This window comes from Aulonocara stuartgranti (genome assembly GCF_965226115.1).
Source record: "Aulonocara stuartgranti genome assembly, chromosome: 18".
NCBI classification, from domain to species: Eukaryota; Metazoa; Chordata; class Actinopteri; order Cichliformes; family Cichlidae; genus Aulonocara; species Aulonocara stuartgranti.
The window spans coordinates 35754425-35766395 of record NC_138954.1 but is presented as its reverse complement, the minus strand read 5'-3'; the positions used below and the strand labels follow the sequence as shown (position 1 = coordinate 35766395).

At 41.2% G+C, this 11971-nt stretch overlaps 1 protein-coding gene across 1 annotated transcript in view; it reads left to right on the top strand.

Annotated features, from left to right (window-relative positions):
- The window catches only part of LOC309694171 (cadherin-6-like), a 75148-nt gene extending 66820 nt beyond the window's left edge, over positions 1-8328 (top strand). Inside the window, exon 12 of the mRNA XM_082514014.1 lies at positions 4153-8328. Within this exon, the coding sequence (XP_082370140.1) occupies positions 4153-4697 (545 nt within the window). The 3' untranslated portion in view covers positions 4698-8328. The remainder of the gene's footprint in view (positions 1-4152) is intronic.
- The last annotated feature ends 3643 nt before the right edge of the window (positions 8329-11971 follow it).

Below are 11971 nucleotides of genomic sequence, written 5' to 3'. Positions count from 1 at the left end.
CCCGCTTGTATGTTTCTTCTTATTCTTTGAGCTCCTTGAAAGAAATAACACGAAACAAATCGTGATTAATGAGTAGAAATCTCCACACTACAGCTGAAAGGAACACCAGGCTTTATGTATAAAAGTGCCAATGACATTTATTGATTTAACTGGTCCCAGAACAGTGTTTCACATTGTTCTAGCCCAGGGGCGTCAAACTCAATTGCACAGGGGGCCAAAACTCAAGGCACACTTTAGGTCGGGGGCCAAACAAGATAAACATTTATTGAAGACACTAAAACTGTTTTTTAAACATAAATATGAATAAAAACAGACAGGAATATTATTCCAGATTAAATAAACTTAAAAAAAATAAACTTTAACTTTAAATATTTTGCTCTTCATAAAAATATATCCTGTCAAAATTATGCAAGTTAGAAATATGAACATGCTGCCAAAAACCCCAGAAAAAGTAAATGAAAGCAAACACAAGGTTGCAGCCGCATGTAGACGGAGCTGGGCGTTGCTGCAGGAGTGGAGCTAATAAACTGTGCGGTCATTCAGTGTCGTACTTTCCCTGAGTGCATCATTACACTGCAGCTGCATCTGAATCTGCACAGGTGCAGCTCAGCAAAGTGCGCTGACTTGGTTCAACATTACTTGGCAACAGGGGAAGTGAGGCAGGCTGCACTGGTGCATTAGTGACAGCTTGAAACGCCTTCACTGCATCATACATGTCCATGAACTGACAGGTTTCCTTGCTGAGCTCAAAAACTCTATTGAGAACTTTTATCCCAACTCAGCCAGCGGAGCTCTGCATGAAGGAATGTGGGCAAACTCTGAATCTATTTCCCACATAAAAGACTGAAACTGACGGTGATTTAAACTTTTAGCTCAGATAAAATGTACGGTCTGCGTCACGGTGATCATTACATGCTCCATTTTTAGGACCACACAGCCTTTCCTGGTGTGTGATGCGGTGATATGCTGATAACTCACCGGTACATTTCTCCTGCATCTTTACTCGCATCCTGCTGACTACTTTTTTCACCGCACAGCACCGGCGCTCCATCTGTTGTAAGTCCAACAAGTTTGTCCCAGGACAGTTTCACGTCGTTACACTTTGACATGTTTTAAAAAATGTATTTTCCTGTCGTTGTCCCGTGCATCGATTTAATGTTCAATATTTCCTCTCCACGGATGAAGATGGCCAGCTGTGCAGTGTCCATCATGTCTACTTTCATCCACAGCAAGAGAGTATGCAGTGAAGTTTTTGCTTCTTTCACACAACTGTGTTCTTAAATCAGTGACCGTCTCACAAACCCGATCAGCAATCGTATTTCTGCTCAGGCTCACATTTGCCTAAATCTGCGTTTTGTCTGGACGGAAGACGTCCACAGCTTCATCCTGCAGCTCTTCAGAGTGGTACCGGGCTCATTTGGCTCCTCTGCTACAATAAAACTTGCTTTCACAACAGCTTCACTTTGTGGTTTTGCTCTGGTGACAAACGTCTGCTGAAATGTTAGATTCTACTTCCTGTAGTTTCTGCATTTAGGTTTTTCAGCTTATCCTGACGTTTTGTCTCGTAGTGCCGTCTTAAACTAAATTCCTTACAGCCACATTAGCTCCACTAATAAGACGCACGGTTTACCAGCATGTCTGTAAACATATATTCAGCCTCCCACTGGTGCTGAAAGGCTCTGCTTTCAGAATCAACTTTTCTCTCCACCATTGTAAGCGGCTAGCTTCGCAATCCGGTTGTTAAGTGATGACGTGACGAATCCTACTTCCGGGTCTAAAGTAGTCTGTGTTTAATATGGCTTTTGTGTTGTTAACATGTTTAATGTTTTGTATTTTCTTCTATTTGATCTCAAAAAGCTCCTAAAACAGTCAGTGATCACTGTTGACCTCCCTCGGCTTTTATTACCACTAATCATTTATTTAGGCTCAGTTTTTAAAACCTTAGGATGTAACTACAGCCCAGACCATGCAGCAGTATATGAATGACTAACCTCGTATTGTGGATGGATTATCTCAGTTGTTCTCCTGGCTGAAGTTTGGTCCTTTTACAGCATCCTGCCATGCGATTACATTTGTTCCTGACCACCGAGAACACTCACGTTAACTTTTATCCAGTGGAAAAAAAGTTAGCTTGTTTATATTATGCTAACATAGCTGTGTCGCTAGCGGTCACGTAGCACATCATTATATATCAGCTAGCCCAACTTCAGTAACCCTACAAACGTCACTGCTGTTTAGTTTTCTGTCTTCATTTATGCTGGAAGTGATAACAGAGCTGTACGTTTTAATTTGTTTCCAAAACCCCGCAGTCAGGACATGCTATATTGTATTTAGGTAGAAGCTAGCGAGCTAACTCCCTGCTAACTTCTAACTCCGTTAAATGTCATAAATTCCGTTTTCATGGATGCCTGGATGTTAAACTCAATTGTTACACCTGGTAGAGCAGAACGCTGATCATTTTATTAAAGATGAAAGACTTTAGACAGTTTTTCAACTCTCAGTAATGCCACAGTGATCGTTTGATATATGGACCTGCAGCGGAGTTTAGGTCCAGACACGGCTAGTGACGTCAGACTGAACAATCGGATAACAGAAGTTTGACTTGATTGAGGTGGGAATGTTCCCAGTTAGCCTAGCGGTCAGCAAGGAGGCTGCAGTGCTGCATTATGGGATCTGTAGTTTGTATATTATTAGCGCCTCATATCGCCGGGCCATGCATAACAATAACAGTACATCTATATAAAATGATCTCGCGGGCCGGATATAAATGTACGCCGGGCTTGGATGTGGCCCGCGGGCCTTGACTTTGACACATGTGTTCTAGCCCATTTTAACTCTGTGTGAATGATGACAGGTATATCCTGTTTAACTGCTCACTTCCTTGTTTAAATCACACCCAGTGTTGGGAAGGTTACTTTTAAAATGTATTCCATTACAGATTACCGAATACATGCCCCAAAATGTATTCTGTAACGTATTCCGTTACGTTACTCAATGACAGTAACGTATTCTGAATACTTTGGATTACTTAATATATTATCATGCTTTTTACAACAACGTGAATGTACTATTGCTGTGTGATTTATTACTATTACTGAAGGTCTGCGACTCTGAACTGTAGTAAAGGGACCTCTAATACGGCGGGGTCCCTGTCGGCTCGTAGCCGAAAAATAGCTTTACTTTGTTGTGTGGGTCAACTTTTCTTGCGAGAGACAGAGCGAGGCGTTGAAAGGCTCCAACGGAACTTATTGTTTTCGGAGGAAAACACGAACACGGTGTACAGTCGAGTCTTAATAGCTTACTTACAACTGGGCTCGTCAGGCACTCTTCTTGGCTGCAGTGGTTATTATTATATTTACATGCTTCCAGCTCCCGTTTTCCTCCATGACAGCTCGTACCTTTCCACTCGCCTTTTTCTCCCTCCTCGCGCTCACAGACCCATAATGTGTATGGCAGTCCATTCTCCCTGCAGCACGGACTACACTGCCCATGATGCTGCATTCTTTAGAGCTATGCTTGTAGCATTCTGCCTGTTAGCTTAGCACAACAACAACGAAAAGGCGCTCTCTCACCCAGGAAACACACAGTCGCAGAGAGAGAGCGTCGCCCTGTAACCATGGCAACCGTAACGCTGCCGCCTGGAACAACAGAACGTAGCTGTCAAACAAAACCCAAACAGTCCTCACCCGCGACAACATGAAACAGGAAAGTACCGCAGTGTAATCCATTTATTTCAACAAAGTAACTGTATTCTGAATACCACCTTTTTAAACGGTAACTGTAACGGAATACAGTTACTCATATTTTGTATTTTAAATACGTAACGGCGGTACATGTATTCCGTTACTCCCCAACACTGATCACACCCAACTGCTTTAGGACTGTGAGAGGCAACAGGGTGCCTACCACATAACAGAGTCTGATTTTACCAGTAGATAAAGGGCTTCATTTGTTCCCAGATCTCAGCAACTATTGTGAACAATGTTCATCATAGGGCATAACAAAGAAACACAAAGTGACCAAAAATGAGATCATTTAATTAAGCAGCAGTGGTCCTTATATCTGTTATCTATGGTGGCTGGTTGTTTAAATTCATGCTCCACTGGGACACGATTATAATCTAATCCTGCATCGTTGTTCTCTTTTCTACAGTGGTTGTGGTTCTATTCACAGCATTAAGACACCAAAGGAAGCAGGAACCTCTTATTATCTCCAAAGAAGATGTCAGGGACAACGTGGTTAGCTACAATGATGAGGGTGGTGGCGAGGAGGACACCCAGGCTTTTGATATTGGCGCCCTGCGACACCCAGCTGCTGCAGCTGCCTCTGATGAGGGTGCTAAACAGAGGCGTGACATCATCCCTACTGATACTCTGCTGTATCCAACAACTCGCCACCCTGCCCCAGCTCCCTCCAGCCTGCTTATGCCTCCAATACGCATGGCTGCACGTGATAATGGGGATGTATGCGAGTTCATCAACCAGAGAGTGATGGAGAATGACTATAGCCCCACAGCGCCACCGTACGACTCACTGGCCACGTATGCCTATGAAGGAGTGGGGTCAGTGGCCGAGTCGCTCAGTTCGCTGGGCTCGGCTTCATCCGAGGCTGAACAGGACTACAACTACCTGAGTGACTGGGGGCCCCGTTTCAGGAAACTAGCTGACCTGTACGAGGCTGAGGACAGTGACTTCTAACAGCTACACCATCTGTGTCAAAGATGAGTTCAGGTGACATTTAGACCATTGCAGATCTGAGGATAGCAACATTCAAGCTACTAAACTGAGAGAGCTGCCTCTTAAAATTGCTTTAAGAAAATATGAGCACTTGAGCACACATAGACTTCATATAGAACCCAACAGATGTGCTGGTAGGTGCGAATGCCTATAAATAAAATTTGAGATCACCAGCTAAGCTTTGATCTGTCCTCACTGCACACCCGTCCAGAAACAGTTTACCAAGTCATTTTCAAAGGTGATAAAAGTCTTAAATCTCTATTTTTGGAATCTTATGTAGAAATGTTAATCAACTATCACAACGGTGAAGCCCAAATATCTTCAGCTCTAATCATAGGAAACTTTCAAAGACTCGTGGCAGGCCTAAATGAGGTTTGAGTTCTTTTGCTTTCATTCTTTCTTTCAGCTAAGTGCCCTTCTGCTGCCCTGCAAACAGAACAGTGGACGCCTGTTGGCTGGCTGAGAATGGAGGGGTCGACTTACTCTTACATGATTGTTTGTCTTTTGTTTGTTTTGTTTGTTTGTCAGAACTGTGGTTGAACTCATTATACTGGAACTATAATCAGTTGCGTCTTTAATTTCTCCAGAGTCTTTTCCTATTACAAAATACAAGTTTATATAACAAAAACAGTTGTCGAGTAATGTTTTCTTTGACAGTATGCTTTATAGTTTCCATCATGTACATGGAGAGTCCATGCCTTCACAGCAGGGGTGTCACTCTTCATGCCGCGATGGAGAGAATGATTGAAATCAAACAAAGCTGCATTCACCATATTTTACATGTAATGTTAAACATCAAATCTCCAGGAAAATAATCATAAAGTATGGCTACAGACAGGTGCGTTCAGCAGTCCTGTACATCTCTCTCAGGAGCTGGTGAAGACTCGGACACTCTTAACATCAAGACACAGTTGAACATAAACCCTGCGTCACCAACTGTATGCTAACACATTCACCATACCAAGAACACTGTAAATAAGATGCCTTGTCCAGTGTGTAGGATACAGGGGAATCTGTTGTCAGAGATGTGAGTGCAGAATGCAAAAATGTGTTTGCATCAGTATAATGTAAAAATATTGATACAAATAGAGAACATAGACAAAGACCTCTTAAATACTCTAGAATTCTGCTTGTGTGATGATCTAGAATGAATGCTGCTGTACAGCACCATAGTGCCGGGGTTACTAATACATGCTCATACGAGTAACCCTATGGTTACGAGTAACTATGGTGCTGTAACCCAGAACTCTTCAGCGTTTTTTTCCTGGAGACTTCCATCACGTTTCGATCAACGACTGTAGAAGGTTTCGATATTCACTGGTGATCACAGCGACAGCAGCCGCTCCTCTGCAGCCTGTATTTGGATTTTAGCCACAAAGCAAACAATGGTAGAAAATCTATAACAGCAGCCTCCTGCAAGCTTCACCTTTAACCACCTCAACCAGATGGAAGTGTCCGACTAACATCTAGTTACCATTTGAAAGCATGTACCAGAAGGAAGCGTGTTGATGTAAATTCTTAACGAACCCATTAGCATGCATTAGCAGAATGCTATTGATTTTGAACAAAAATCACTTATAAGAGTAATGAAAGTACGTGAGTCATTCTGATGTGAACAGAGAATTTAAAATGGGGGCTAATATTTAGAATCAGAGGTAAATAGCAAATTACGCTCCAATTAGTTTCATTGAGAACCATGTTGGGAGCTCCTGCTTCTGCACCCTGACTGAGCTGAAGCCATTTTCTGTAAAGTGGAACAATCAGTAACTCAAGACTCCAACTTTTCTTTACATGGGCTAAAACAGCAGGGAAACAGCCTTACAGTAACATCAAGAAATTCAACGTAAGTATTTAGCTTGTCACCAAAGTGTCAATGAGACAGCACAAATGAAGGAATTTCACTTTACAGGGTTTGTTAGACTTGTATTCAAATCAATGGTAACAAACTGTTCCAGGTGAATTTGGTTCAAAGGTGAAAAGCAGCCCTGCTTCAGTCAACAAAGCCCTCGTGGGTTTTTTGGTGACTGGTTACCTTGTTTTCAGTTTCATATCTGTTGTCGTCTCCTCTGTAGTTCATAGTTTGATTATGATCAAAATGTTTTTGCCCAAAGGTCTTGTGGCACAGATTTCACCCACTGGTTTTTGTGGATGAGAAAAAGGAAACCAGTTTGCCTCCTTCACTGGTTTATCTGCTTGCTTCTTCAGCTTTTGTTTTTAAATGCTGTAATTAATAGGGGTGCAACGATACACAAAATTCACAGTTCGGTTCGATACAAAAAAATGTTCATGCCTTTTTAATTTGTCATTTATTACAATTATAAATATATATTTTAACTCAAACGTACAGTTTTTAAATTTAATGTTGCTGAAACAACAAAATAATTTTAAAAAAAATCTATCTGATTGAGGAATCCCTCATCTTTGGAAAAGAGAGTTTATTACAGAGAAATGGCTCTTTCAAAATAAAAGCTCTACTAGACGCTTCTTCTGGGCTATATTCTCAGCAGCATATTAAACATATCAGGTCCCCATAAGGAGAATCCTGTGCTAACGGCTGTCTAAATGACTCGGGTAAAGTTTGTAGCATGCATGCTTGTTGTTTTTGTCTGCTTCCACTTGTCTTTGCACTAGGATGCTGTCGGAGTAAATGTGCAGTCATATTCGTTGTGTTCCCACTAGTGCTGTCAGCGTTAATCTGAAATGACGTTAACGCCACAATACGGCAAATCTCCGTTAACGAGCTACCGCGGATCGCCCCGTGCGTGGGGCTGGACGGCCAACAAGCTAACAAGCTAACTGCGCTAACACACTAGTTCCCACCCATGTAATTGAGCATTGCATGGCACATCCAACATACTGTTTTACTTTAGTCCATGACTTGCTTACCTTCAGGGTCATACGTCACATGAAAACCAAAATAATTCCAAACGCCAGATCTGAATGAGGGTGGGGGAGGTTCAGTTTGCCATGTTGCAACGAGCTTAGCTTCTGTCTTGCTAGCTTGCGCTGCACTCAGTGGATCTGCGTTCGACTTATCCGCCTAGGCTGCACTGTCGAACGCAGATCCACTGAGCTCTCAACACAGACAGCATCGTCAGAAGAAAAGTTGATAAAATAAATTTAAAATTTTGTATTGTTCGATACATATGCGTACCGAACCGAAAGCACTGTATCGAACGGTTCAATATCGATACGAGTATCGTTGCACCCCTAGTAATTAAGTAAAACTGGGGCAGTGAATTTGTCATTAGCACTAATTAATGAAGCTGAAGGTGAAATCACAACCGCCAACCTCAGTGATACATGTCATGATTTTATATCAGGGGTTTTGTATTGTGTGTCTCACTAAAAGTATTAGTTTGTTCCAGCTGTGTTTCGTGACCCTGCTCTGAAGGCTTAAAACGAAAATGTCCACTTGTTTTTCCTTTGGCTCCGTATATTTACAGGACACGATGATGATATTCTGAGAAGGGAAAAACCTCAAACGCCACCCAGCTTCACTGTCTGAAACTCACTGTGGGCAGTCTACTCTCTGTATACGATGATGTTTTACTGCTTTTTTAATTTGATGAAAATAAACTTTTGTATTGAAGCTTTGGTCTCTGTCTCACACTCCAGTAATTTCGATGCATGATTACTACAGTCGTTTTACTAAACACTGCTCTAATGCAACAGGAAAGTCCTGCTGCAGACATTTCTTCCAAAACATTTCTTCTGGAAAGCAGGACAGCCGCCGTAAGCGGAGAGTCACACCTCAGTGTTTGGACAATTATGACATTTTTGTATTCAGATTTTGAATAAAAGTGGCTGTAACTCCTGAACAGTTTATGCAATACTTTTGTTAGACTTCCTAAATTTAAGCTGAAAGTCTGTACTTTATATATTCTTTAAAATCCACTGAGGTTATCATCAACTTATGGACGGACTCTGCAATGTTTATAAAAAGTGATTCTAATGAGCATGGATATCAGGAAAGTGATCAGACTCGGCTGTAGTGATGGGAGATTTGCTACAGTTTAATGGTGCACAGAGCGCTGTTTCAGGAAGGATGTTCAACAGAGTGGCTTTATTTTAAGCTCTGAGCTGATGAACTCTGAGGACAGCTGGGCTCTGTACGATGAGGCAAGTTCAACCCACCCAGGTTATCTGTTAGCTGCTTCCACAGGAAAAGGAGGCATGGAAACTTTAGGATGTTTCTGGAACTTTTAATTAACTTTTTCTTGTCGCTTCTACAGGCGGTTAAAATGTTCTTGCAACCTGAAGTGTAAACCGCGGTAAAACCCAAACGTCCCACGAATGCACAACACAAGCACTTTACCCTCCTGACAGGGAAACAGAATGGCACGTACCACCTAAATAAATCTGCCATTTCTAAAAGCATATTGGAAAAAGCAGTTACCTTATTTTAACAGCTGAGTGTAACAGAGATCTTGTGCTACGTCTTTGACCTTTTCACTTTCGCAGAAACAAGAGCAAGCTGGGCTTGCTCTTGTTTTCTTCCCACGCACAGCGGACACTAATGTTTTTGTCACTTTTTATGGAATCAAACTCAAAGTAAGGTCAGTACTTCCACGCTTTAAACGCTGCACGCTCATACTCTCTCTGCACTCCATATATGATCCACTGTTGATCTGCACACAGCTGTTGTCACGAACGTCGCACTCGCTTACGTCACTGTCGTGAGACATTCTCGCAAAAAAAATCATGGTTTTAGTAACGCAGTAACGCAGCGTTCCTACGGGAACTAACGGTAATCTAATTACCGTTTTTGCAATAGTAATCCCTCACTTTACTCGTTACCTGAAAAAAGTAATCAGATTACAGTAACGCTTTACAAGTAACATGTTACTGCCCATCTCTGGTCACATCTCACTTTGTGACTGGGCTCCCACATCTGGGTAAAGGAGGTCCCCATCAGCAGCTCAGCTGGGGTCAGACCTGTATCAGGCATGATGTCTAATCTGATACTCAAAGGAAAACAGTAAAGTTTCTGTTCTAGTAAAAATGTTCCTCCACCTTTTTTCAGTGTCTCCACTGCACCATTCTGCCATTGGAAGCAGGCAGGATGTGCTACATCAGTCGGACATCAGTCGTGCCTGGACCGTGATGTTTGGCACGATGTGATCTTCCAGACATTTTGAATGTCAGTCCACAAACAGGAGGAACATGTGTGTCATGTGTAGGAGGTGAGGACCCAGAGCAGACAGTCAGGCAGGTTTGCCTTAAACAGAGAATGAGCCGATTTAATGAAGCTGATGACCAGTACACAACACAGAATAAAAAAGGAAAACTGAAAACTTGATACTGCGAGACATGAGGCCAGTTAAAAAATTCCTGATCCATTTATACATTTTTCCTTTAATACCAATCTGATGCAGCTTGATCAGGAGTCCTTCTTTCCACATCATCACTCTGAGTTACTCTTACTATCAGGATTGTTTGTTAATATGGGTCCTGGGCCCTCGATTTTATTCTATTTTATTGTTTTTCTTAGGTTTTGCTGCTCGTAACTTTGTGCTGTCCACTTTCTGCCATGGCCAAACTCTTTTCCATGTGTGGGACTCATAAAGGTTCATCTTATCTTGTGCTGTGAATCAAGTCAGTTCAATTCAATTCAAATGTTATTTTTAAAATGCCAAACCACAACGAGTTGCCTCCAGGTGCTTTATTTTGTACGATAAAGCTCCGAGAATAATGCAGAGAAAACCCCAACAATCAGACCAAGCACGTGATGACAATAAACTCTGTTTAACAGGAAAAACCTCCACCAGGATCATCTGCTGCGGCCAGTTTGTGGGTGACGGGAGGAACACAAGATAAAAGACTCACTGTGGAAGAGAGACAGAGGTTAATAAGAAATGGTTTAATGCACAGTGTTGTATAAACACAGAGTGAGTAAAAACAGTGAGGCTTTGATGCTGTGCCATTTCATGACATTGGAACAGCTGGATCTCCAGTTTTTACCATGGATGTGTTATTGTAAACTCATGACAGCACCATAAAACAAACAGCATCTCTTACTGGTCTTGCCATTTTGTCATTGTGAAGACGGAAAAAGTAAACACTGGTGTTTTTAATTTTACTGAGGAAAATCCTCAGCATAGTCTTTGCACCAGGTGATACAAGTGCACTTGCAGTATTCTCACTAGAACTCAAAATAGAGTACCGTAACATCATGTTATCATTAGAGATGGCCCGATACCACTTTATGTCTGATACTGATACCGATAAATTTGGATATCTGCCGATACCGATATGAATCTGATATAGTGTATTCTTTGATCAATAAAATAGTTTTTTTTTTAAATATCTTGCTGTTTTTGTATAAGTTCATACTCAAGTTAAAAAAACAAAAAAACTAAAGCTGTTCTGTTAAACCTGTATGCAAAAAATACACTGCACCTAAAATATTTCATAGTTCAACAACACTGATCAATCTAATAAACTTAAACCTGCTCCATCCTCCCTATTCTGGTATTTTGAAGAGTACTTAGCAGAAATATTAAGCAACCTAACTAATAGGGTTGCAAACTCCCAGCAAAAAGAAAAAAAGGGAGCCACGCCCCACCCTCCACCTCATGATGCTTAATCGACGTAATCAACTTTAATTTAATGTATGTGCAAAAAAATTGGACAGAAATCAATTATTTTTCTACAATAATTAAATAGATTCAATATCTTCGTTCAACAGGATTGCAGACTGCACAGATGATACCCAAAGGAAAAAGTACTATAGCTTACTAAGTTAAAAATTTGATTTAATAGTTCTGATATATAATAATGGATTTCTATACATTTTATATCAGATTAAAACTTTGGTTGTAAGATTCAGATAATTATTTATTAAAAGCTCGACATGAGAGTAAGAAAGAAAAGTATGTCTTTGTGCCCCCTTTCCCTGTTCATGCCCTATCGGCCCCCCTGGCTAAACTTTGCTAGATCCGCCCCTGCACAGTTACCAGTCGTCAGCTGTAGAAAAAGATCCTGGTGTAGAAAGTAATATTAAATAAATTCTAACAGCAGCTTATCAAGCTTAAACCTGCTGCTGTTATTTATCTGCTGGGATAGTGAAAACTTCTGTTTACGTTTGTTAGTCACTTGGCTATGATAGTAAAGAGTAGACACTGATGTAGCTGACTGGATCTTCTGGACTGTGTTCAGCACAATATTAATTAGTCATTGTCAATTGTTGATTTGTCCTGTTCTCATTGTATGACAAATTATGATGGCAGTTT